Source organism: Bos javanicus, chromosome 12 (assembly GCF_032452875.1).
Source record: "Bos javanicus breed banteng chromosome 12, ARS-OSU_banteng_1.0, whole genome shotgun sequence".
Classification (NCBI taxonomy): Eukaryota; Metazoa; Chordata; class Mammalia; order Artiodactyla; family Bovidae; genus Bos; species Bos javanicus.
Genome location: NC_083879.1, coordinates 23706524 through 23734020, shown reverse-complemented (window position 1 = coordinate 23734020; position 27497 = coordinate 23706524). Strand labels below are relative to the sequence as shown.

At 39.8% G+C, this 27497-nt stretch overlaps 1 protein-coding gene across 1 annotated transcript; it reads left to right on the top strand.

Moving 5' to 3' along the window:
- Positions 1-927: 927 nt before the first annotated feature.
- On the top strand, positions 928-15376 carry UFM1 (ubiquitin fold modifier 1). Its single transcript, XM_061434722.1, has 6 exons — positions 928-1035; positions 1112-1168; positions 6650-6707; positions 10257-10296; positions 11657-11689; positions 13256-15376. Coding segments are annotated over exons 1-6 (258 nt in total). The 5' UTR covers positions 928-1033; the 3' UTR covers positions 13324-15376.
- The last annotated feature ends 12121 nt before the right edge of the window (positions 15377-27497 follow it).

Sequence of the window (27497 nt, the reverse complement as noted above, 5' to 3'; positions counted from 1 at the left end):
ATTTCCCATGAAGTGATGGCACCAGATGCCATGATCTTCGTTTTCTTAATGTTGAGTTTTAAGCCAACTTTTTCACTCTCCTCTTTCACCTTCATCAAGAGGCTTTTTAGTTCCTCTTCACTTTCTGCGAAAATTTGCTATTAAGCTGAACAAATGTAACTGATAATAGGCAAACTTATCCCCTGGTTTAATCCTGTGAGATCACAAACTACTGAAATCTGTTTGTGGGATTTCTCTTCTCAACTAGACTTCAGGTTCCTCAAGTGCAGGGATCTTGTCTTTCCCACCAACTTGGTAAGTTTCTTATCTGTGGAAAACAAAAACTTTAGAGCTAAATTACGAGAAACCTACAACATGATTAGGTAGCTGGGCAGGTAGAAAATACTAATATTAAAACTGGGTGAGGATTCCCGCTTCTTTTTTTTTTTTTTTTTTTTTGGCTTCACATACTTTATTTTTTTTTATTTTTTATTATTTAATTCTTTTTTTTAAATTTTATTTTATTTTTAAACTTTACATAATTGTATTAGTTTTGCCAAATATCAAAATGAATCCGCCACTTCCTGAGCATCACTGGATCTTCTCCGCGCTCCTGTTGCCTCGGCAACGTAGGATCGCGCCCGCGTCCGGCCCTGCCCACAATCCTGCCCACCGCTCAGGTTTTCCCCCGCCTTCCCGGACCCATACTTCCGCCCCGACTTGCAAACTGGGACCTTGAATCTCGCTGTCTCTGTGCTGCCTAACTAAAAATACGGAAGAAAAATAACTTCAAGTAAAATAGTATTCTTTCCATACGACCCGAAACTGTGTTCCAGAAATATACATACAAAAGCATTCGCTATTTCGATCTCGTAAGCTCCGCCCAACTTGAGCCTCTGGCTCCAATTTTCAGGCAGTGCTCTGGACAGCCGCATCTTCGGAGGACCCCAGCTTGCGGAAGGAGACGTGGACCTGAGTTGGAAGAGACGCTAGGGTGCAAGTGTGAGGTTCAGCACGGGTTTGCTGTGAGGTTTCGGTCCCGAACGGCGGCACCATGTAAGTGTTGGCTTTCCAGCCGCCCAATTCCGCGGTCCCGTTGCCCGACCTTAACTTCTTCTTCTCTCTTCCTCAGGTCGAAAGTTTCTTTTAAGATCACACTGACGTCGGACCCGCGGCTGCCATACAAAGTGTGAGTAGCTCGGACGGGGTGGCGGGTGGAGGGGCTCTCGAGTTGGGGGGAAGGCGACTCGAGCCATCCCAGCGGCCTCCACCTCAGCAGTGCGCGTTCCTCTCCTCTCCCCGAGGCAGCCCCACTCACCTGAACCGGGTTATCGTGTATCAGCTTGCCCTGGGGCGAGGCTGTGTGGGTGTTATGTGATGGGAACGTCGTTGTTGGTTTCCGAGCTCTCTTCGGAACTCATTTCGGGGGTGGTGGAGCAGGGGCACGTGTGGACCGGGCCCTGGTGATTTGCTTGGATCCTTAATACAGTCTTAAATCTGCTTATAACGAGACAGGCCTTTCACCGCTTTGACCAACTGTTCGGGGAAGTAAGGCAAGGCCTCCCAGCCCAGGTTCTGAAATGTCCAGAACGTCAGGCCCTTGATTCCCGTTGGTGTAACTCCCACGATAGTTGGGCTTAACAAAGTAGAGCCCTTAACTGCCTCTTCTCATCATCTCTGATTTCTGCCTTTATACCGGAGTATTCTCATCAGTCTGTCAACTGGCTCTGGATAAGAATGAGAAGGAGGGAGGGAAGAAGGAGTAAGGCAGCCTCAGTAACTATATAAGGGTGCCTGAAAGTGGTACCAGTTCGCTTAATACTTATTGACTGGATGAGTTTGCTGGCAGGCCTCTAGTTTAGTGTGTGTGTGTAGTTGTATGTGTAGTTTGTATATGGATATGTTTATATAAAATGTATATAACATGTATGATTTTAGTTCAGTCGCTCAGTCATGTCCGACTCCTTGTGACCCTATAGACTGCAGCACGCCAGGCCCTCCTGTCCAACACCGACCCCCAGAGTTTACTCAGACTCACATGCAATGAGTCAGTGATGCAATCCAACCATCTCATCCTCTGTCATCCCCTGCTCCTCCCGTCTTCAGTCTTTCCCAGCATCAGGATCTTTTCCAATGAGTCAGTTCTTCACATCAGGTGGCCAAAGTATTGGAGTTTCAGCTTTAACATCAGTCCTTCGAATGAATATTCAGGACTGATGTCCTTTAGGATGGACTGGTTGGATCTCCTTGCAGTCCAAGGGACTCTCAAGAGTCTTCTCCAATACCACAGTTCAAAAGCATCAATTCTTCAGCGCTCAGCTTTCTTTATAGTCCATCCTCACATCTATACATGACTACTGGAAAAACCATAGCTTTGACTAGATGGACCTTTGTTGACAAAGTAATGTCTCTGCTTTTTAATATGCTGGCTAGGTTGGTCATAACTTTTCTTCCAAGGAGCAAGCATGTTTTAATTTCATGGCTGCAGTCACCATCTGCAGTGATTCTGAAGCCCCAAAAAATAAAGTCTGTCACTATTTCCCATGTATTTCCCATGAAGTGATGGGACCAGATGCCATGATCTTGGTTTTCTGAATGTTGAGTTTTAAGCCAACTTCCCCCCCACCCACCCACCCACCTCCTCTTTTACTTTCATCAAGAGGCTCTTTAGTTCTTCTTCACTTTCTGCCATAAGGGTTGTGTCCTCTGTGTATCTGAGGTTTTTGATATTTCTCCCGGCAATCTTGATTTCAGCTTACGCTTCACCCAGTCCAGCATTTCTCATGATGTACTCTGCATGTAAGTTAAATAAGCAGGGTGACAATATACAACCTTGATGTACTCCTTTCCCAACTGAGAAACAGTGTGTTATTCTATGTCCAGTTCTGACTGTTGTTTCCTGACCTGTATACAGGTTTCTCAGGAGACAGGTCAGGTGATCTGGTATTCCCATCTCTTGAAGAATTTTCCACAGTTTGTTGGGATCCACACAGTCAAGGCTTTGGCATAGTCAGTAAAGCAGAAGTAGATGTTTTTCTGCAACTCTCTTGCTTTTTTCGTGATTCAACGGATGTTGGCAGTTTGATCTTTGGTTCCTCTATCTTTTCTAAATCCAGCTCTGGAAATTCATGGTTCACATACTGTTGAAGCCTGGCTTGGAGAATTTTGAGCATTACTTTGATAGCGTGTGAGATGAATGCAGTTGTGTGGTAGTTTGAACATTCTTTGGTATTGCCTTTTTTTGGGATTGGAATGAAAATACATTTTCCAGTCCTGTAGCCACTGCTGAGTTTTCCAAATTTGCTGGCATATTGTGTGGCATATTTCACAGCATCGTCTTTTAGGATTATGTAAGTAAAAGCAGCTCTGAGATTTGTGGGAAAACATGCTTTAACTCTTTAGGCCACTTTTCACTTGTCAGGCAGGTAAATATGTACTGTAATAGAGAAGCGTCCTTTTGAGTTGCTAACGGTTGCATTCTAGAGAGGATGTTGCAGTTGTAGATTTATTCTGGGGGAATGTCCCAGTTTTTATGGTTGGTTTTGCTTGTTGATTGATTCCTTGTTGATACTGCTACTTGGTTATAGAAATGTTGAAATCAAACATTCTCTGTCATGTACAGGATGCATTAGAAACACCTTAGACTCTTTCAGCTCAGATGGTAAAGAATCTGCCGGCAGTGTGGGAGACCTGGGTTCCATCCCTGGGTTGGGAAGATCCCCTGGAGAAGGGAACGGCTACTTACTCCAGTATTCTTGCCTGGAGAATTCCAGGGACAGAGGAGCCTGGCAGGCTACAGCCCATAGCATCACAAAGAGTCCAACAGGACTGAGCGACTTTCACTCTGACTCTTGCAGTCTAATTCTAGTCTTCCCAGTCTCAACTCCCTGCCTCGCCTCCCCAGCCCCGTCACTACCACCATCATTTAAAGTTTCAGCCATCCTAGTTGCGTATTGACAGCAAATCTTTTGAAATCTACCTGCTCTGGCACACATTCTCTTCTGTGCTTAGAATGTAGTTTTGTGAGTACCACTTCCTGATAACATCCTTTAATGATTAAAATTTCACCTCCGTGACAATTTCTGTGATGGTATAGAAAGTTCGTGTCACCCTTCTCTCAGTGTCCTGTACAAACTTCATTCTTTCTAACACTGGTCAGTTCAGTTCAGTCACTCAGTCGTGTCTGACTGTTTGTGACCCCATGAATCACAGCATGCCAGGCCTCCCTGTCCATCACCAATTCCCGGAGTTCACTGAAACTCACGTCCATCGAGTCGGTGATGCCATCAAGCCATCTCATCCTCTGTCGTCCCCTTCTCCTCCTGCCCCCAATCCCTCCCAGCATCAGAGTCTTTTCCAATGAGTCAGCTCTTCGCATCAGGTGGCCAAAGTACTGGAGTTTCAGCTTTAGCATCATTCCTTCCAAAGGACACCCAGGGCTGATCTCCTTTAGAATGGACTGGTTGGATCTCCTTGCAATCCAAAGGACTCTCAAGAGTCTTCTCCAACACCACAGTTCAAAAGCATCAATTCTTCGGCACTCAGCCTTCTTCACAGTCCAACTCTCACATCCATACATGACCACTGGAAAAACCATAGCCTTGACTAGATGGACCTTTGTTGGCAAGGTAATGTCTCTGCTTTTCAATATGCTATCTAGGTTGGTCATAACTTTCCTTCCAAGGAGTAAGCGTCTTTTAATTTCATGGCTGCAGTCACCATCTGCAGTGATTTTGGAGCCCCCCAAAATAAAGTCTGACACTGTTTCCACTGTTTCCCCCTCTGTTTCCCATAAAGTGATGGGACCAGATGCCATGATCTTCGTTTTCTGAATGTTGAGCTTTAAACCAACTTTTTCACTCTCCTCTTTCACTTTCATCAAGAGGCTTTTGAGTTCCTCTTCACTTTCTGCCATAAGGGTGGTGTCATCTGCATATCTGAGGTTATTGATATTTCTCCCAGAAATCTTGATTCCAGCTTGTGCTTCTTCCAGCCTAGTGTTTCTCATGATGTACTCTGCATATAAGTTAAATAAGCAGGGTGAAGTTATGCCATACTTCTATTTATGTGAGATTTTTAACTAAAAAAATGCCAGTAGTTTACTTTAAAAGATCACCTCAGTATACAGGATGGTTGTCATCTTTCCAAAATACCAATGTAATGTATGAGTAAGTGATGTGACTGGCAAACTCAAGGGCATCAGATCTAGATAAATTCTCTGGAGTGAAAGTAACTCCCAGTCCCTGTGCAATTTTCTGTCAGAACATTCACTAAATACGCTTTTATATTTTATTGGATTTTGTTTGGATAGTCTCACCAATTTAATCTGTGGAGAGAAACTTTTGTTAATGAGTATCAGCATGACATTTAATTATATGGTACAAGGACATTTTCTATCTCTAGTCCAAAAGTGAATTGAAACCCCAAAGTTTTAGAAGTTCTCTACAGGCAAGAGTTTTAGGACAGCGATTCTCAGGTTCTGAACTGTAAATAAACTATAGAAATACTTGCAAAGTACTATTCCTGGCTTTGTAAATTTTTATATTGCCAGTTTATTAGGTATTTTTTAAATAAATGGCTATTCTTTATAATTGTATTTGTCTCTTTTTATTCCATATAAAAAAGGAAAGGGAAAAAAACATGTTCTGTTTTCTCTTTAGCCATATTTTGGGGGAGTGGAATATGGCAGCCAAGAAATCTGTTCACACTTTTCTTATTGAAAATCATGGTAATGTGCAACATCAGATATAATGATTTTTGTATTCAGCATTCAATCTGTAGACTGAGTGAGCAGGTGGTATATATACCTGAGAATGTTACATATTGTAGTTGTATTAAATCATTAGAGAACAGTACAGTGGTGACAAATAGAGAAGTTTCAAAGAGAAATGTTACTTTTGTTTCTGTCTTTACTCACTGTAATTTGTTTTACATTAGGAATCTTACATAGCTTATTTTTTAACCTGTTTCTCTGTTTTCTTAAGGTATAATGTCAATTCTTTTTTATGGTTAAGTTGAATAGTTGATACAGATTGATTGTTTATCAGTGATCTTGAATATACTTGCCACAATTCAAGTCAAAACCACACATCACTTTTCAGAATGTTATTTCAGATTGTGTTGTATGAGCTTTTTTATATGTTATAAAGGTGGGAGATCACTTCTTATTTTCCCATAGTAAACATACTCATTTTTACCAACTTGGACTATTATTTTTGACTTGGTGATTGAGAGTGCACAGAAAAGTTCATGAAAAGATGATGCTCCCCAGGTAGCCTGCTCTTCTAATGAAAACAATCATGTTCCTGCACAGGATGAACTGTAGGTGGCAAAGTGTACTTAAGATTGAGGAGAGATTCCACTTTTTGAAATCCATTTTTGGAAACAAGAAGCAACCTACATGCTAGACTTGTTTGTATCAAAGTATTAAACATGTACAAATCCATACCTATTATAGGTTATGCATTTTCAAGTGGACCTGAGGGCACCATGTCAGCTATAAGGCTAATTATTGCTTTCTTTTTTAGACTTAATGCACATGGTGTACAATCAGAACAGCCAACCTCAGACTCAAAAGACAGCTTTGCCAAGGTCTGCTACAAGAGCTGAAATAAGTAACAAAGGACTTAAAAAATCAGCCTTTCAAAAAATTCTTTTTTAATTTTTGCAGACTCAGTGTTCCCGAAAGTACACCTTTCACAGCAGTGTTAAAGTTTGCAGCAGAAGAAGTAAGTATAGAAATTGGAACAGCCTGTAGAGAATACAATTTGTGTCTCAAAATGTGTCTCAAAAATCTGCATGTGTCTTGACCTCCCACTTCCACACAAGTTCATTGCTAGGTTTATGGTGTCAAAATTAAACCTCACTTAAAGGTAAAAGCAGAGTGAGAGTTGAGACCCACAGATACAAGAATGGGTCACACAAACTGACGCATGTATTTAATGTAACTTAAATTATAAGGGGAATCCTTATTGAAATTGAAAAGATAGTCATATGTCAATTTTTTAAAAACGTCACACTGTATGCTTGTATTTTTACTAACTTTGATTCTGGAAGTACAATTTTATTATATATTTATCATGTTTTTCAACTTTTCTCTATAAGCATGTGCGGTGTCAGTAAAATTTATTGTTTTTGAAAATATGATTGGGTTTCTGTTTTTAAGAAATAAAATTTTTCCAAACAAAGATTTTCATCAGAGGCATCTATAAAGTAACTGTTTGTTTTTGACAATTAGAAGAGAAGCTTATGACTTGGGAGACTTAGGGTTCCTCTTTTAACTGTGTCATTAATTATTTGTTTGACATGACAGTTTCTCTCTTCCTGAAATTTCTTACATCTGTAAAATGGAAATAGTTAATGCTTATCCTTCCTGCCCAATAACATGATTTTGAGTAAAAATATAATAGCATTTATATTTAATGTTGTGGAATCTTTCAGTAAGAGTAAGAGTTGACCTGAGTTGTCCATGGATATAAAACCCTAATATAATTCTCTTAATAAAAAATAAAACCCCCCAACATAGGACTGGAAATTAATTTAAATAATGAGTTGTCAAAGCCTGAGAGGAACTTCTTACCATCCTAAATTGTAAAACACAATGGGATCTGAAATAGAAATAAATGAAAACTGAGGAACTTCACATCTAGGAAAAAACTTGTCAGTTTTTTGTAGAAAGAAGTGGTAGTTTCTGTATTTTCATCACTAGTAAAGCTTCCCCAAATTTCAGTTAAACATTGTTACTATAGTCTGGAAAAGGGAAAAATTGTGTCTGCAGTTGCTTTTGATTTTTATTGTCATGTAATAGGTTACCACTAAAGAAAATGCGTAACTTAAAGTAGACATAACTAAGAATAACAACTAAAAACTTTGTCATATTCAAGTTTTAGAAATCTGAGATTGCCTATAATTTAGGTGTTTTATCAAGGTTTTAAAAAGTATTACAACCTCTATAAAAACTTAACTATTTTAAAATTTATTAAAGTATATTTTGAAGTTACTTTAAGTTTATTTAAAATTTTTAAAACATAAAGGATGTTTACAATTAAAAATGTGCCATATGGACAGTAAAATTGTTTTTTTTTTTTTTAGGTACATAGGCCCCTAACAAGTAATTGTTCTCATGTGTAGTTAAGTTCTTATTTTAAAACTTGATTGTTAAATTCATAAATTATAATGAGCTCTTAGTTTTTTCTCAACTATGGTGTGTGATTATTGTAAATACTGAGAGCAGCATTTCCTAGAGAGAATGTTTTCCCCAGACCACTAGAACCACCAAAATATAAAATAACCATTAAAAACTGAGATTGGGATCAGTGGTCCAAAAGTATGGGGCGTTATTGATTATTTTTGTATTTTCCTGGAGTCAAATAAACTATATTAGCAGCATATTCGGAGAAGGCAATGGCACCTCACTCCAGTACTCTTGCCTGGAAAATCCCATGGACGGAGGAGCCTGATAGGCTGCAGTCCAAGGGGTCGCTAAGAGTCAGACACGACTAAGCGACTTCACTTTCACTTTTCACTTTCATGCATTGGAGAAGGAAATGGCAACCCACTCCAGTGTTCTTGCCTGGAGAATCCCAGGGACGGGGAAGCCTGGTGGGCTGCCGTCTATGGGGTCGCACAGAGTCGGACACAACTGAAGCGACTTAGCAGCAGCATACTAAAGGATTTTGAAAAAATTCCCAGTTTAACTTAAATTTAACTTAAATTCCCAGTTCAGTTCACTTCAGTCGCTCAGTCGTCTCCGACTCTTTGCGACCCCATAAACCGCAGCATGCCAGGCCTCCCTGTCCATCACCAACTCCCGGAGTTCACCCAAACCCATGTCCATTGAGTCAGTGATGCCATCCAGCCATCTCATCCTCTGTCGTCCCCTTCTCCTCCTGCCCTCAATCTTTCCCAGCATCACAGTCTTTTCAGATGAGTCAACTCTTTGCATGAGGTGGCCAAAGTATTGGAGTTTCAGCTTCAACATCAGTCCTTCCAATGAACACCCAGGACTTACCTCCTTTGCTGTCTAGGTTGGTCATAACTTTCCTTCCAAGGAGTAAACGTCTTTTAATTTCATGGCTGCAGTCACCATCTGCAGTGATTTTGGAGCCCAAAAAAATAAAGTCAGCCACTGTTTCCACTGTTTCCCCATCTGTTTGCCATGAAGTGATGGGACCGGATGCCATGATCTTAGTATTTTGAATGTTGAGCTTTAAGCCAACTTTTTCTGTCTCCTCTTTCACTTTCATCAAGAGGCTCTTTAATTCTTCTTCACTTTCTGCGATAAGGGTGGTGTCATCTGCATAACTTAGTGTTTTCCAAACTTAATCACAAAACTCAAGTATAATATTTATAAAGCTAGTCTGTAGCATAGAAGTGCTTATTACATTATTGGAAAAATGAATGAGCTATGAACACACTTTGACAAATAAGAGCATTAAGAGAATAATTCTACCTTTAAGCTACCAATAAGCTCCATACCACATTTCATTGACTCATAAAGCACTTACATCTCTGAATAGAGATGAGTGGAGGCTGTCTGTCATGGTTGACCACGTGACAGTCACATAATTGTCCAACTGACATCACCTGCACCCCTACTTGTACTTAGAGGTATTTCTTGGTGGCATAATTGGACTATTGCAAGCCTGTATTAAACACAAGAGGGCATTTGTTTGAACTGATTATTTCTACCAAGAAATTTCAGTTACTTGGCTTTTATTTTCACTTGTGCCTGAGCATTATGTATGACCAAAGTAAACTGTGTGGAAGTCTGAAAGATCAAACACTGGGTTAATAGATTCATCGACAGTGTTTTTCCTTTTTTATGGTGCATAAAATAAGATGCATCTTACAATCTCTGGTGTCCTAAATACAATGAAATGCAAGTTTTAGAAAACAGGTGGCACTAGTGGTAAAGAACTTGCCTGTCAACGCAGGAGACGCGGGTTCAGTCCCTGGGTCGGGAAGATTCCTCTGGAGAAGGAAATGGCAACCCAATCCAGGGTTCTAGCCTGGGAAACTGCACGGACAGAGGAGCCCAGGTGGTACAGTCCGTGGGGCTGCAAAGAGTTGCACACAATTGGAGCGACTTTGCACAGCACATTAGTCTTTAAAGATAAAGCAGATTGTAATACTTTCTTTGATGATGTTACTTATCCTAAAAGATAAATTACATTTAAAATTATAGAATTGATTATATGTACCCTATCATTGCTAACTATCTTTTATAATTAGCATTTTATATGCTTATATGTATTTTTTCTTTTCTTCCTTTTTAGTTTAAAGTTCCTGCAGCAACAAGTGCAATTATTACCAATGGTAAGAATTTGTCTTAAACCTGTTTATTAACAGAGCTATTAGCTGTTTAAAAGAAACCAAATTAGTTAAAATTGACTTAAAATACAAAAACCCTAAACTTTATATCAACATAAGTGATATACATAATTGTAAACACTACATCAAAGGTCCTGTTCATAATTGTGTCTTCAGTTTTTTCTGTGCTTTTGTTATGTAGTACAGTACTTTATGGGCTTCCCTGGTGGCTCAGATGCTAAGGAATCCGCCTGCAGTGCAGGGGACCTGCATTCAATCTCTCGGTCAGGAAGATTCCCTGGAGATGGGCGTGAACCCATTCCAGTATTCCTGCCTGGAGAATCCCATGTACAGAGGAGCCTGGCAGGCCGCAGTTCATGGGGTCGCCGAGTCAGACATGACCAAGCGACTAAGCACAGCACATTGTAATATCATATGTCCTTATGCCAAATTATTGCTGAAAATAACTTGTCATTTAACAAACGTTTTCTATTGTATCATAAATGGTTTTAGAATATAGGAAGCTAAGCAGGAATGTACCTTTGCTGTCCCTTACTATTGCTTTCCTGATAGAAAACAATTCTTACAGGCTTGCAATAATGAGGATTTTATCCAGTTAGATAATATAAATTAAATTCTGTTTTTGGATACTACAAATAATTAATGGAACCAGCCCAAAGAGAAAATACTGAAATAAGATGAGGAACAAAGATGGCAGGAAAGGCTTAACTATTAAGAATACAAAGTCATGGTCCCAGGTACTGGTGAGTAGTTCATGTGTAGTTAAGAAAGACTAAGAGAAGGTGGCTTTAATGAGCAGTAAGTGGTATGATTTAGTTTAGATAATGATGGAATTTCTCATTCTGAAAAATTGTGCATGCTGCCACATTGAAATGTGTCTGTATTTGGAAGAAAGCGATCCTTCCTTTTCTGGAAACTTTTAGATTCATAAATGAGTAGCTACTGAGAGAGTGCATTGTAAACTTTTATCAAGTGTCAGTGGAACTTATATCTCTTTTATTCTTCAGCCTTAAGATTTGATGCCTCAGAGCAGTGTTAAACGACGAATGGCATACTTAAGGCATTTTGGCTTTATTTTTCACTGGATTTGGCAAAACAGTATGAAAAACTATCCTCTGTCAGACTTCGTGGGGTCGTTTCACTGACAGACATTGTCTAGTCCAGCAATATGTGTAAAGGCGTAATAGTGAGAGATTTAACAGGTAACCTACCTGCCAGGTTTTCATTCATGTTCGTGGTATAACTGCCTGTATGCACAGCAGCATTATTTTGGCACATTTCTTCTTACTGTTAAAGCCTTTTAGCTTCAGAAATAACTCAGGTCATTTTACAACTTATTTTCTAGATGGAATAGGAATAAATCCTGCACAGACTGCTGGTGAGTATCCGCAATCCATGGCAGTGTGGTGAGGCTGTCTACATCAGTTGATAATGAATATGTAATTCATTCTAATTAGACTTGATAGGATTTTACCAAGATAATGGCTGATTTTCAGGGATTGTGTGGCAGTCTTTACCTAAGTGTGTGAATAATTTGTTACATTCTGTGTATCAGTTATATGCTTTTGGCTACAAGAAAGAGAAATTCTGAATAATGAACATTAAAGTTTTTTAACTAATACATGTAACAAAAAATCTTAAGGTAAGATTGTGCTCTAATGGGAATAATGTTCTGTAATAACTATCTCATTAGATAGTTGTGAGGTTGTACATGTAAGTGCTTAGAAGTTTGTGTTATTCATAATGAACATTCAGTAAGTACTGACTTATTATTTTGAAGAAGTACAGTCATTTAAATTTCATGGGACTTAGCCTGCACTTCGAGTCTCAAGCCATTAACATTATGTAGCGCTACATATTGATACCCTAACAAGCAGGAAGGGTAAGAGTAGTCTTAAACTTTCTAACCGACAGTTCTGTATTTGTTTGAGATGTACCTTCCTTAGCTTATGAAAGTGAAAGTGAAGTTGCTCGGTCACGTCTGACTCTTTGCGACCCCATGGACTGTAGCCTATCAGGCTCCTCCGTCCATGGGATTTTCCAGGCAAGAGTGCTGAGTGAGGTGCCATTGCCTAGCTTATACTTCGGTTAAAATATTTTTAAATTAAGCATGATTTAATATAAATGCAGTCTTGAGAAGTAGTTATTTTTAAACTGTTATTTTTTTACGTACTTCTACAAATTATATTGTCCTCATAAGGCCTGGGATTGAAATGTAAATTTAGCCATATAACAAATAAAGAGGGATTTAAAATGATAATTTCTTTTTACAAAAATCAGTTGTTCTAAGTGTATAATTTATTAAATCAAAAAGGCTATTTTTTGAAAATTGTGAGGCATTTTGTTGTTGTTTAAACTTGGGTTTAAAAATTTTGCATTTTCTTACTCTGTAAATGTCCAGTAGTTTATATTAATCTGAACTCCTTCTTACTCTGACATGTTGCCTGTTGGATTCCCCTTTAAAGTTTAATTGTGGGCATCATACAGTGGGAAGAAACTCTCAGTAGGCAGCCCAGACCCAAAATAGGTCAGGACTGCTAAACTTTTGTCACTTGTGGTAATTTACACTTATTTTTCCTGCTCCCAAGTATTTTATTATATATTAGAGCAAATATTGATGATTGTGTTTGGTGGTATTTCTTTGGGTAGTGTCCTTTCTTTTTTTATTTTTGTGGGTAGTGTTCTAATTCAAATTTTCAGACGTTTGTTGGGTTGTGAGGATGTGAGAGGAGTAAGAACAAGACATAAGAAGCCTCTGCTTTGGTTTTGAGGATGTGAGAAGCGTAAGAGCAAGACCTAAGGAGCCTAGACTTGGGTTCTAATATATTTGAGCTTTGCACCTACTTGACACTCCTTTGTTTCTTCTGCATATTAATTGTCGAATTGTTAATGAGAGCATGTCATTTTTTAAATACCTAACGTTTTGTTCTGTCTGTTTGTGTAGGAAATGTTTTTCTAAAGCACGGTTCAGAACTGCGAATAATTCCTAGAGATCGTGTTGGACATTGTTAATATCTGCTGCTTGGAACATAAAACCCCCTTCCAGAGTAAATATTGGTATTGTTATTGTAAAATTGGAATCAGGCATTTGAAATCCTATGAAAATACCAGTAATTGAAGACATAATGAAAGGTGACTATCTGTCCATGCTTGTTGTTCACACTTCATGTGAGGAGAGAACGCATCCCGGCCTAGGGCCCCATGACCACAGAGGATCAGTCTTTCATTGCTGCCTCGCTGCACACACAGGTAGTTCATCAGGGGTGAATGGATCAACCATCTGTGTCTTATAACCAGAGGATGCTTCTGGTCATTCTTTCTGAGAACATCTGGAAAATTAAAATTTACTGAATCTTCCTCCTTGTCCCTGAGTTAAAAATGTAAAAAAGATTATGGATCCACACATGACGGTTGGCTTGATAGCATCTGACTCACAGACACAAACATAGTTGAATTCCTCCTTATATATCATTTATGGTAAAGGATCATATCAGTGAATAACTTGTCTTATCATTTAGCTTGTTTTAAAGTTTCAGACTTCTTGAGTTCTTAATAAATTTTAATTTGATATCAAAGAGCCCAAAATTGCATTTTCCATCTAGCCCTTATGGGTAAAATTGGTTGGTATCTCACACCAAGGAGTTTTAGCGATGATCTTGCAGACTCCAGTACTTGTAATGATGAAAATTAAGAATAAAGTAGAAGCATCAGTTGTTGAACTATGCATTCCTTTATTGATCTCTTTTAAAACAACCTTTAAAATAGGAATCCTCAAGAAACCATCATCTTTTTTAAGATAATCCTAAATAGCCTTCAGGGAGAAAGTGTAAAGAAGAACATCTGAAAGTTCACAACAGAGCTCATAAAAATGCTAATTTAAATTCTGGTTAGTTATACATAATGAAGACCGAACATTTAAGGAAGCATTAAGGCTATAGTTGTGGGGTGAATAAGAAGCTAGGGAAGAAAAATGGGGAAGCCCAGATGACCAGGCTTCTAGCAAGAAGGAAAGAAAGAAAAGGGAAGGCAAGCAGAAACCTGTAACGAGAGTGTCACAGAAAAGGCCAGACTGGGTAGACAAAGCCACAGAGGCAATGGAAAGAACTGAAGGGAAAACAAAATACTTGACATTGTTATAAGGAGCTGAAGATGATCAGAGAAAGCACAGCATAGGCATTGTCAACATACGGTTTTTGGAATTCTCTTAGTTTAAAGAAAGATATACATAAGGGAAGATTATGGTTGCCCTTAGTGAGGGCATCAGTATCTCTGCATATCTTGAAAGGTGAAGGCTTATAGTGATTGAGAACCAGCACTTGACCTGCTGTATTCTAAATGCTGAGGTCTCTGGAGGCAGGCCTGGTTGGTTGGTATCTGTTTTGCACTTTGGAGGCCTGGAAAATGTAAGCTTCAAGATATAGGTGTTGAATTATTCATGAATAAAGTATTTCTAAAACCAATTTTTATTGAAATGTGCATAGGCCCTAGGTTCATTGGGGAAAAAAAATTATGCAACAGAATCAGTATCTGAAAGATGATATTGGTTAAGACTAAGACATGGTTCAGATATTTGACAGTGACTAGCAGTCTTCACAATTGTAAGGGGCAAAAAAATTTGTGCTGAGGTAGAAAAGTATGTTAACTAATGTTCGTGGAATTTTTTATTTTTATAAGCAGATTTTTATTTTCTGATGCCTAAAGACTCTTGGTCTTTAACAACATTAAACCTCCATTAATGAGAAATTTATGACTGCCTATTTTCTGAATTTTTTGTCTTATTTAGATTTTCCCTCATTCTGTTTCTAGCACAGAATTCTGCCTGATTTGTCACACAGATAGGTTTTATGATGTCTCATAAATTATTTAAAATTTTTGTTCTTTGGTTGGAAAATTTTATTGCAGTAAGGTCTTAAAAATATTTCCTTGTATAGAACTAGACATGTTATTAAATATGATCTGTAACTTCTTTGTGCAAAATGTTTCAAAGTGGTGTATTTAGTTTAAAGTGCTTTATTGGTACATGATTCATATCTTGTGAAAATACATTTTCTTACACCATAAACCATATTGTGTACTCTTATTTTATTAAGTGCTTAATTAACACACCTGTTAAGGCAGTATATAACAAATGTAGCCCAAAAAAGGGATAGGGGACAAAGATGATTAATGGCTATAGGTCTTAGAAATGAATGTATACTTCCAAATGCCAGTCCATTTTCAGATAAAATTGAAAGTATAGTTAAGTGCTTATAGTAAGTGTTTAGGCTAGTAGGTCCTAAACCTGTGCGATTATCAAAGTGACCTAGAAAATTATGAATACGGACTTCTAGAAACTACCCCTAAAGTTCTTACTCTTTAAATGTGGAATGATATGCAAGCATTTCTGTATATAAAAGCAGTCCTAATGATTTCTGCTTTTCAGCTTAGCTTGAGAATTTATAACTTTTCACTTTGTGTGTGTGCTTAATCGTTCAGTCCTGTCCCGACAATTTGCAGCTCCATGGACTGTACGCACTAGGCTCCTCTGTCCATGGGATTTCTCAGAATACTGGAGTGGGTTGCCATTTCCTCCAGGGGATCTTCCTGACTCAGAGCTAGAACCCACAGCTCATGTGTCTCCTGCACTGGCAGGCAGATTCTTTACCACTGAGCCACCTGGGAAACCCTTCCATTTTGTAGATGAATAAAATGAAGTCTGAGGGGTCAGAGTGAGTAGAACACGTTCTAGGATCTTGGGAAATATTCTTCCTACTGCCTGCTTCTCCAGTGTCTAAGTGCAGAGATGCTGTAACAGTCTCTTGAGACTCACTGGGAATACAGCCTCCTTTTAAAGTGTTCCAAGTCCAGTTTTTTTGTTTTTTTTTTTTTTTAACGTGTTCTAGTAACAGTCATTTGAAAGAAAAGCCAATGAAAAGAAAATTCAGTCCAATTTAAGCCCCTAGTACCCCAACTAATATCTCTATCCAACCATATCTCTATTCAAAGACCTAGAAATATTTATAACTTGGAAGCATTTATATACTGAAATGGAGTACTTGTAAGATAACTGACTGTATATTGGTGTTCCCAAGGCTATTTATAAAACTGCATATTATGTAGGTAAATCAGTTATATGTGTGTGTATACTTAGGAGCCTGGGGACTACAACCCGTGGGGTCACAAAGAATCTGAGTGACATGACTGAGCAGCTAACACTTCCTTGGGTTTCCCAGATGGCGCTAGTGGTAAAGAACCTGCCTGCCAGTGCAGGAGACATAAGAGACATGGGTTCGATCCCTGGGTTGGAAAGATCCCTTGGAGAAGAGCACAGCAACCCATTCCAGTATTCTATGGAAAATCCCATGGACAGAGAAGCCTGGAGGGCTGCAGTCCATGAGGACACAAAGAGTTGGACATAACTGAAGTGACTTAGCACACACACATATACATGTACATTTTTTATGTATTTAACTATAGAATTAGTGGGTATATATACACATATATGAATTACATATGTAACTTATTTGAAAGATGTACATATAGAATATGACCATGAATACCCATTTTCAGTATATTGAACATCAAAACATTTTGATAGATACTTTCACGTGTCTCATTCTTCACAACAGTGCTTTCCATGGACAGAGGAGCCTGGCAGGCTACAGTCCATGAGGTCAGAAAGAGTCAGATACAACTGAATGACTAACTTATTAAAATATGGTGTAAATATGGTAAGATTGTAGGACATTAAGTAAAAGCCAGTCAAAGATAACTTTGAGTCTGGTACTGCTCTAGAAGGTGATACAGACAATTATGTTTTTTTAACCTATGTGTCTTGATACAGCTACAGGGTAAGTTCCTGGTAATCTGCTCCTCCAACCAGACTGTTGTATATAAGCCCCTCCAGTATAGAAATTCTAGAATTACACTCCGATAGTGCCTGAGATGGATAAATCACTATTTAAACCACACTATTTAATTAAACCATTAATTCAACATTCTTAACTCGATCTGTGCAGTCTATTAACCACATCCTAATTACCTAAACCAGGTATTTGAAACTCATTAAGATTCTTGATTTTCTCTTGCCTTAGCAAACCAATCACAAAACTGACAAAATCGGATTGATACTGTTTACATAATAACCATCTCCACTGTCCAAAGCCCTCATCATCTCATATATGCTCTTATAGAAGCATCTAGCCTCCATTTCCTTTTTCCACACAGTTATCATGAGATAATGTGACATGGAAACATGATCATGTAGTTCCACTAGTCAAAATCACACTGAACAAAAATCTACGCTCTTTGTGACATATGCAGCCCTTCATGAAATGGTCTTTGTTCAGAGTCATCTGTTACTGCTGCTGTCTCTCTTACAGTGTCATTCTCCAGTTCACACTGCACCTACGCTGAACTACCAGTAATATTCAGTATCTTTGATGCTCCTTTGCTTTCTCCATTTGCCTGCCTGCAAAGCTTGGGACTCGTTCATCAAGTTTGAAAGATGTGAAGCCTTTCCTCACTCCTCCAAGTAGAGTTAGGTATTGTGCTTAGCTGTCTAAGCACCCATTGCATTTTGTACACTCCATTATAGCCATTATTAAATGCAGAGTTATGTTTGTCTCTAATTTAAACTATATATTTTATAAAAGCAAAAAATCATGACTGAAACTGGATGTTCAAATTGCCTTGCTCATAGCAGGTACTTAATAAAGACGTCAGAAGATTATGATAAAGAATGAAAACTTAAAATTTCCACCTCTTAGGCCCCTACAAATAATTCCTTTAGCCAGAAGAGTTGATGAACATATATACTCATATTTCCTCACTACTTGAAGCAGGGATTTACTCTTTGTCTCAGAAATGAATTAATCATTCTTTCAAAAGTGTGGTACATTCTCCCATTGTTAAACAAATACGTTAATCATTAGCTGTATTATAGATGATCTCCTTTGTTTGAGCTTCACCAATGCTGTTCAAATCACACAATGAAATCTCTAACCCCCTCCCTTTCCTCCATATGATCTCTGATTGTTTCCAAGGCAAACCATTCGATATCAAGCCGATGCCCCAACCAGTAATGCTGAAGAAGCTGAAGTTGAACAGTTCTATGAAGACCTACAAGACCTTTTAGAACTAACACCCAAAAAAGATATCCTTTTCATTATAGGGGACTGGAATGCAAAAGTAGGAATTCAAGAAACACTTGGAGAAACAGGCAAATTTGGCCTTGGAACATGGAATGAAGCAGAGCAAAGGCTAATAGAGTTTTGCCAAGAGAATGCACTGTTCATAGCAAACACCCTCTTCCAACAACACAAGAGAAGACTACACATGGACATCACCAGATGGTCAATACCGAAATCAGATTGATTATATTCTTTGCAGCCAAAGATGGAGAAGCTTTATATAGTCAGCAAAAACAAGACCAGGAGCTGACTGGCTCAGATCATGAACTCCTTATTGCCAAATTCAGACTTAAATTGAAAGTAGGGAAAACCAGTAGACCATTCAGGTATGACCTAAATCAAATCCCTTAAATGATTATACAGTGGAAGTCAGAAATAGATTTAAGGGACTAGATCTGATAGAGTGCCTGATGAACTATGGACAGAGATTTGTGACATTTGTCTTCCTGACAGGAGACAGGGATCAAGACCATCCCCAAGAAAAAGAAATGCAAAAAAGCAAAATGGCTGTCTGAGGAGGCCTTACAAATAGCTGTGAAAAGAGAAGTGAAAAGCAAAGGAGAAAAGGAAAGATATAAGCATCTGAATGCAGAGTTCCAAAGAATAGCAAGGAGAGATAGGAAAGCTTTCCTCAGCGATCAGTGAAAAGAAATAGAGGAAAACAACAGAATGGGAAAGACTAGAGATCTCTTCAAGAAAATTAGAGATACCGAGGGAACATTTCATGCAAAGACGGGCTCAATAAAGGACAGAAATGGTATGGACCTAACAGAAGCAGAAGATATTAAGAAGAGGTAGCAAGAATACACAGAAAAGCTGTACAAAAAGATCTTCACGACCCAGGTAATCACGATGGTGTGATCACTGACCTAGAGCCAGACATCCTGGAACGTGAAGTTAAGTGGGCCTTAGAAAGCATCACTATGAACAAAGCTAGTGGAGGTGATGGAATTCCAGTTGAGCTATTTCAAATCCTAAAAGATGAAGCCGTGAAAGGGCTGCACTCAATATGCCAGCAAATTTGGAAAACTCAGCAGTGGCCACAGCACTGGAAAAGGTCCGTTTTCATTCCACTCCCAAAGAAAGGCAATGCCAAAGAATGCTCAAACTACCGCACAGTTGCACTCATCTCACACGCTAGTAAAGTAATGCTCAAAATTCTCAAAGCCAAGCTTCAGCAATATGTGAACCATGAACTTCCAGATGTTCAAGCTGGTTTTAGAAAAGTCAGAGGAACCAGAGATCAAATAGCCAACATCCGCTGGATCATGGAAAAGGTAAGAGAGTTCCAGAAAAACATCTATTTCTGCTTTATTGCCTATGCCAAAGACTTTGACTATGTGGATCACAATAAACTGTGGAAAATTATGAAAAAGATGGGAATACCAGACCACCTGACCTGCCTCTTCAGAAACCTATATGCAGGTCAGGAAGCAACAGTTAGAACTGGACCTGGAACAATAGACTGGTTCCAAATAGGAAAAGGAGTACATCAAGGCAGTATATTGTCACCCTGCTTATTTAACTGCTTATATGCAGAGTACATAATGAGAAACGGTGGGCTGGAAGAAGCACAAGCTGGAATCAAGATTGCCAGGAGACATATCAGTGACCTCAGATATGCAGATGACACCACCCTTATGTCAGAAAGTGAAGAGGAACTAAAAAGACTCTTGATGAAAGTGAAAGTGGAGAGTGAAAAAGTTGGCTTAAAGCTCAACATTCAGAAAACGAAGATCATGGCATCCGGTCCCATCACTTCATGGGAAATAGATGGGGAGACAGTGGAAACAGTGTCAGACTTTAGTTTTTTGGGCTCCAAAATCACTGCAGATGATAACTGCAGCCATGAAATTAAAAGATGCTTACTCCTTGGAAGGAAAGTTATGACCAACCTAGATAGCATATTCAAAAGCAGAGACATTACTTTGCCAACAAAGGTCCATCTAGTCAAGGGTATGGTTTTTCCAGTGGTCATGTATGGATGTGAGAGTTGGACTATGAAGAAAGCTGAGTGCCGAAGAATTGATGCTTTTGAACTGTGGTGTTGGAGAAGACTCTTGAGAGTCCCTTGGACTGCAAGGAGATCCAACCAGTCCATTCTGAAGGCGATCAGCCCTGGGATTTCTTTGGGGGGGATGATGCTAAAGCTGAAACTCCAGTACTTTGGCCACCTCATGCAAAGAGTTGACTCATTGGAAAAGACTCTGATGCTGGGAGGGATTGGGGGCAGGAGGAGAAGGGGACGACAGAGGATGAGATGGTTGGATGTACATCATGGACTCGATGTACATGAGTTTGAATAAGCTCTGGGAGTTGGTGATGGACAGGGAAGCCTGGCATGCTGTGGTCCACAGGGTTGCACAGAGTCAGACACAACCGAGCCACTGAACTGAACTAGGAAGGATCTCATAGCTTGCTATTGAACATTTCTGTGATCTCACTTTGCTTGAAAAAATTGAACATTCAATAATCTACAGACACATTGAAGACTTTTAGTAAATATATGTACACTGATAACTACAAAGAGATTGTGATCATTGGAAAAGTAGGTTTTGGGCCCTGTAATAACCTGCTTTGCTATATCAAGGGTGTGTGGAAATTCTGTCTGGATGCAAATCACTGGCCAAGGTTGGCAGACATATGCAGAGAGCCAGTTTTTTGGCATAAATCTCTGATTTTCTGACAAAGTCTTTAGCAATGTAAAAGCTGTTATTGAGAGCATATTGTGATGATACATCATGTCAATATTTGTTTGGCTGAGTAACACTGTGGATTTAATAAATTAATTCTCAAATGTACAATGTATAACTGATTAGCTATTTAAGAAAAAAAAAATTCTCTGTGATGTTGTGAATGCCACAAACATTTTGACATTTTAAGTGGAGATGCTAGCTTCTATGATTTTACTAAATAAGTATTGGACAGATTAGAGCTTTAAAAAATTATCCTTAGGTGTACACATTTTGTAGGAATAACACATAAGAGACAATGACTAAATGAGTAAGTCATAGAGGTGTTTATCCTTTCCGACCTCTGCTATAAATCCATATTACCTGCTAGACTATTTTACTCAACATTTTCAGGTCTGGCATAGCATTAGAAGATGCTTAAAATTTTGTTGAATAAATCAATTATTTATTTATTTTTTTTTTTTCTGGTATGTGGGAAAGATACACCTGGCACTTTGAGCCTTAAACCTGAAGTCTTAAAAAGGAATCATCACTATTAACTTCTTCCTGAAAAAGATAGCACATGTGGACAAGTTACTGAGCTTTAGCTGAGTGACTTCACTTTCACTTTTCACTTTCATGCATTGGAGAAGGAAATGGCAACCCACTCCAGTGTTCTTGCCTGGAGAATCCCAGGGACGGGGAAGCCTGGCGGGCTGCCGTCTCTGGGGTTGCACAGAGTCGCGCACGACTGAAGCGACTTAGCAGCAGCAGCAGCAGCAGCTTTGTATAAGGCACTTCTGTGTTTTACATTCTTATTTGACCCTCATTATAGTCTACGAGTTTCAAGACTATTTTTTCACAAACTTGAGATTAAGAAGCTGGAATGTTCAAATAGATTTGGTAATTTTCCCAAGGTTACACAACAAATAAGCAGCAAAGGTATATGTAACTCAAACTCTTGCCATGAAGCCCCAGGACACAGGACACAGCTGATTGGGGCCCTGGCGAGTTCATCTAGTTCAAAACCCAGAAAGCTGGAACCTGCCCCAGTACCGCCTTTTTTGGCCTCTATCCACTTTCTTCCTTATTCATCCTGACCTATTTCTAACCCTTCCATGTAGCTTAAAGCCAGTAAGAAAGGAGGGTCGTATGAATAGAAGACTCTGTAGGTACAGCCATGCTTCATGCTGCTTCATAACTATCTCTCTGACATTCTTCCATTCCTTTATTCAGGCATTTACTTACCAAGGATACAAAGATAAATTAGACCAGTTCACTGCTTTTCAGAGTTAAGGTCCATGCTCTGAGGCTTGGGGAGCAGGTGTGTTGGCAGCAGTTTCTAACTATTCCCACCATCCTTTGTAGGTCGCATTGAATGTTCTCAATTCCTTGTTTAAAGCCTGATGACCCCCACGCCCACTCCTCACCCATCACTGCTTCCTCTTCACAGTTAGCCTACATTGGTAATGTAAATGGTGTTTACTGGGACTTCCCTGGTGGTCCTGTGGTTAAGACTTTGCCTTTCAATGCAGGGGGTGTAATTCCATCCGTGGTCAGTGAGCTAGGGTACCATGTAGCTCACGGCCAGAAACACAAAACATAAAACAGAAGCAATATTATAACAAATTCAATAAAGACTTGAACGAGTGGTCTACGTGGAAAATAAAACACAAGTGGTGTTTACTAAAGAGTTGAAGATAACTGAGGCCAGCCAAGGTCAATGAATCTAGAGAAAAAGTAAGAAGCCATGTTTTAAAGCGAAAGGGCTTTCTTGGTGGCTCAGATGGTAAAGAATCCACTTACCAAGCAGGAGATGTGGGTTTGATCCCTGGGTCAGGAAGATCCCCTGGAGGAAGAAATAGCAACCCACTCCAATATTCTTGCCTGGGAAATCTCATGGACAGAGGAGCCTGGTGGGCTACAGTCCATGGGTCACAAAGAGTCAGACATGACTGAGCAACCTAACACACGTAAAGCAAAAGGCAAGGCAGTAACCAAAGGTGAGGGGCTAAAGTAGGTAGAGCTTAGAATTCAGGAACTAAGATGGAATTTGAAATCTAAACTGGTCAGGCATCAGGAGTCGCACTGGTAATAAAAAGGTCATGACACAGTGGGCATTTGGGGGGTGTGATTTGGCAAGAGAAAGATGAGTGAATTTGTGTAGGTGTGTCTCAGGCAGTTGTTAAGAAATGTGAAATTTAATTTGACACAACTACTGTCCCAGTCAAGAAGCAAGAGAAATTCTGAAGTCCAGAACCCATTTGTTCAGTGTTTCCTGGTGGGAAGTAAAGAACCACATCAGAAAGATGCTTAATCAGGTTGAATATTGTATAGGTTGGGCTTCCCAGGTGGCTCAGCAGTAAAGAATCCACCTGCCATTGCAGGAGATGCTGGTTTGCCCCCTGGTTCAGGAAGATCCCCTGGAGAAGGAAATGGCAACTCACTCCAGTATTCTTGCCTGGGAAATCCCATGGAGAGAGAAGCCTGGTTGGCTACAGTCCATGGGGTCACAAAAGAGTCAGACACGACCTAGTGACTAAGCAGCAACAACAACAATCCATCATTCAACTATTCATTTGATACAAACCAGTGTGGCGCCTAGAGCATCCAATCAGAGGACAGACAGGGAGAAGCAGTAAACGTGGAGGCTTCATATTAAATGGGAATGGAAGCCACAGAGCCAATTATAGGTACATTTATGCTTGTTGAAGAGCCTGCAAAATAGAAACTTTAAAAAATTTGCCTCTAAAGTTTTCTTTTCAGTGAAATTGGAAAAAAAAATGTGATAGGCCATATATAAAAAAGAATATCCATTCTGCCTGCCAAAGTAATCATTTTCTTCCTCTTACCAGATTCAAGGCACAGGATAATTGCCTCTTCATGATGCTTTGTTATGAGTGTTCTAAATAAACTACTCTCAAGTGGCCCCCTTAAGAGCAGCACCCCCTAGGAATGTACCATTGAGCCTTGAAACTATAATTTGTTGCAGACACTCTGAGAAGAATGCATGCTTTCCCAATGTCTAAACTTGACAATTAGGTGTGTTTAGTTATAGTTAAAAATAAAACGAAGTGGAAAGTTATCCAGGTGCAAGTTATTAACCTGGGGTGATGGCAGGCAGAGAGGAACTTCAAAGCAAGCTCACATTTTTGGTGCACATTATGTGATTCAGACACTTTGCTAAGCACTGTAACAAGCGTACCTCTTCATCCTGCACAATGATCCATTTATACATTTCTTTTATGGATCTGAGAGAGGTGAAAGTGATTTATTTACCAAGTAAACAGTAGGACAGAACTCAAACCCATGGTGGTTTGATTCTAAAGTTCATATTCCTTCCACTCAGTTCCAGCAACTGAGATGTAAGTAGAGAATGTGCACAATAGCACATCAGTCTAATTTCTCAATCCATCAAGTTCCTTCACATTCTGGCCCATTACGTCTCTGCTATACCTAGCCGTACACCCTTTTCTGTAACCCTTCTTGGGTAACCCATCATCCTTTTGCTCATGCTGTTCTTGCCTGGAATGGCCATTTCTACTCTTCTCTGCCCGCAAGGTTCTTAACCAGGTACAGTCCCACTCTCCTAGATGTTCGGAAATGTGTACCGCTTTCATGGTTGTCAAAAGGGGGCACTACTGTCAGTAAGCGCCTGGTAGCTTGGGTTAACAGCAGTCTGCCATGCCCTGATGTGTAGATGGCTGCACACGACAGAGGACAGAGGACTGCTCTGCGCCAAGTGCCCATCGAACCCCACTGAGAGCACAGATTGTGAATCTTGCTTATCCCTCCAGCCCCATCACCTTCATGAACTTTTTGACATTCTGCATCCTTGGGCCTGAAATGGTCTTTCCCTTTTCCAGAATGCAGAAAGACTTCTTGTCTATTAGTCTGAATGTTTAGTGCTAATGTAGTTTGACCTCAGTTATGAGTTGTCCTTTCTTATTACATATATTCTTTGTGTTTCTAGTAGTTCTTTGAATGATCGTTGGGGTCAGGTTCATGTCATATGTCCCTTTAATTGCAGTCACAATAGCAAATATTTCTATAGCTTATGTAACATGGATATGCCAGCCACAGTTCATATGTATGTATATATATATAAACTCATTTAATTCTCCCCAAACACTATAGAATATTATCATTCCCATTTTATAGGCAGAAAAACAGAAGAACAGACAGGTTAAGTAACTCATACAAAGTCACACAGTTAAGCCAGCAGTTCAAACCCAGAGAGTCTGGCTTCGGAGTCTGATGCTCTTACTACCAAGTTCAGTGGACTTTCCTAACAAACATGTCCTATAGATCAAACACAAAAATAAGACTTTAAATTTTAGAAAATATTAATAAAACTAGTTAACTATAATAATGGAGTAACATAGAGGAGATCTAAAGATGGGCACTTGACCCAGTTAAAGGGGAAAAGGGAGGCCTCCTAAAAGGATGAGGTAAACCTGAAGCATCAAGTTCAAGCCAGGGTCAATGGAAAAGCAGGGTAGAGAGTAGGCATAGACAGCTCACAGAAGAGCCATGTCAATTAGCTTAAGCTTAACCTTGTAGGTAGTAAGTTTCAAGCAATGGGTGACCCAGTCAAGTAAGAGTTTTACAAATGGCATCTCGGAATCCAAGTGAGGATGATCCGAGGAGAGAAAGTTTATAACACTGACAGTGGTTGGGAGGCTGTGGCAGTGCAGGAGTGATGATGGTGGAGATGGTGATGGTGGTGATGATGCTGGTGATGGTGGTGACAATGGTGATGGTGGTGGTAATGGTGGTGATGATGGTGGTGATGGTGATGCTGATGATGCTGGTGATGATGCTGGTGATGGTGGTGGTGACAATGGTGGTGGTGGTGGTGATGGTGATGCTTATAATGGTGGTGATGGTGGTGATGATGATGCTGATGATGGTGGTGATGATGCTGGTGATGGTGGTGGTGACAATGGTGTTGGTGGTGATGATGGTGGTGATGGTGATGCTGATGGTGGTGATGATGCTGGTAATGGTGGTGGTGACAATGGTGTTGGTGGTGATGATGGTGGTGATGGTGATGCTGATGGTGGTGATGATGGTGGTGATGGTGATGCTGATGGTGGTGATGATGCTGGTAATGGTGGTGGTGACAATGGTGTTGGTGGTGGTGATGGTGATGCTGATGATGGTGGTGGTAATGCTGGTGATGGTGGTGACAGTGGTAATGGTGATGCTGGTGGTGGTGATGGTGGTGGTGGTGATGGTGGTGGTGGTGGTGATGGTGGTGATGATGGTGGTGATGCTGCTGCTGATGGTGGTGGTGATGATGATGGTGGTGGTGATGATGGTGCTACAGTGGTGATGGTGGTGTCAGAATCCTGCCTGAACATGGATATCTCTACCTTGTTGTTGCTGTTGTTCAGTTGCCAAGTCATGTCCAACTCCGCGACCCAATGGACTGCAGTACCCAAGACTTCCCTGTCCTCCACAATCTCTACCTTACATGTCCTATTGTGGACTGTCCCCTCCAGGCTACACTGAATTCCCCTTTTTTCACTCACCAGCATCCTCCTAGTATATCCCCATATGGCCCATATACCTTTTCTTGGGTAGATGGATTGCAAATCAAGCCTACACTTCATGTACTTCAATGGGAAGCAACATGGTGCATGAAGATGAGCACTAAGCCAAGGATCGTAATATTTGGATTCAGCTCCAATGTTGCTTTTGACCACCTGTGTCACTTAACCTCAATGAGTATGTTCTCTTTTCCTGGGTAAATGAGGATACCCTTGAAAAGGCCAGAAAATATTAGAAAAGAAGGTGTCTTATCCCTTTGCCAGGGACGAATGTTACTTATCCTCTGAACACTGAATTGTTATTTTATTATAATCCTAGAAAATATTTGTGTTTCTTATTTTGACACAGACACCTCCATTTTATCATTTTGTGACAAACAAGTTTCATTGTTATTATTTTTTAATCTAACAATGAGCCATGCTGTGCCCTTGGTTCACTTCTTTGGAAATTCTGCTGAAGTCAGTGAACATGGAATGATTATCTTACAGCTGAGCCTGGCCTGTGTTCCTCTGTGATTAGCGTGGCAGGAAGCCAGAGAGAACTTTGGAAGCAAAGAGCTATGTCTGCGTGAACTGTGTCTCTGGAACATGAATTCCAAAGGGGCTGCAGGAAGGAAATAATGACTCTAACAGACCCGTCTTGTCCTGTTTCCATCGTCACTGACCCTGCTGCCTTTTCTGCAACATCTGTAAAAAATATATATGAAGGGAGGTTGTGTGTGTGTGTGTGCTCTGTGTTTGTATGGTATGTCTATCTGTGTGATGTCTGTGTAAAATGTATATGAGTC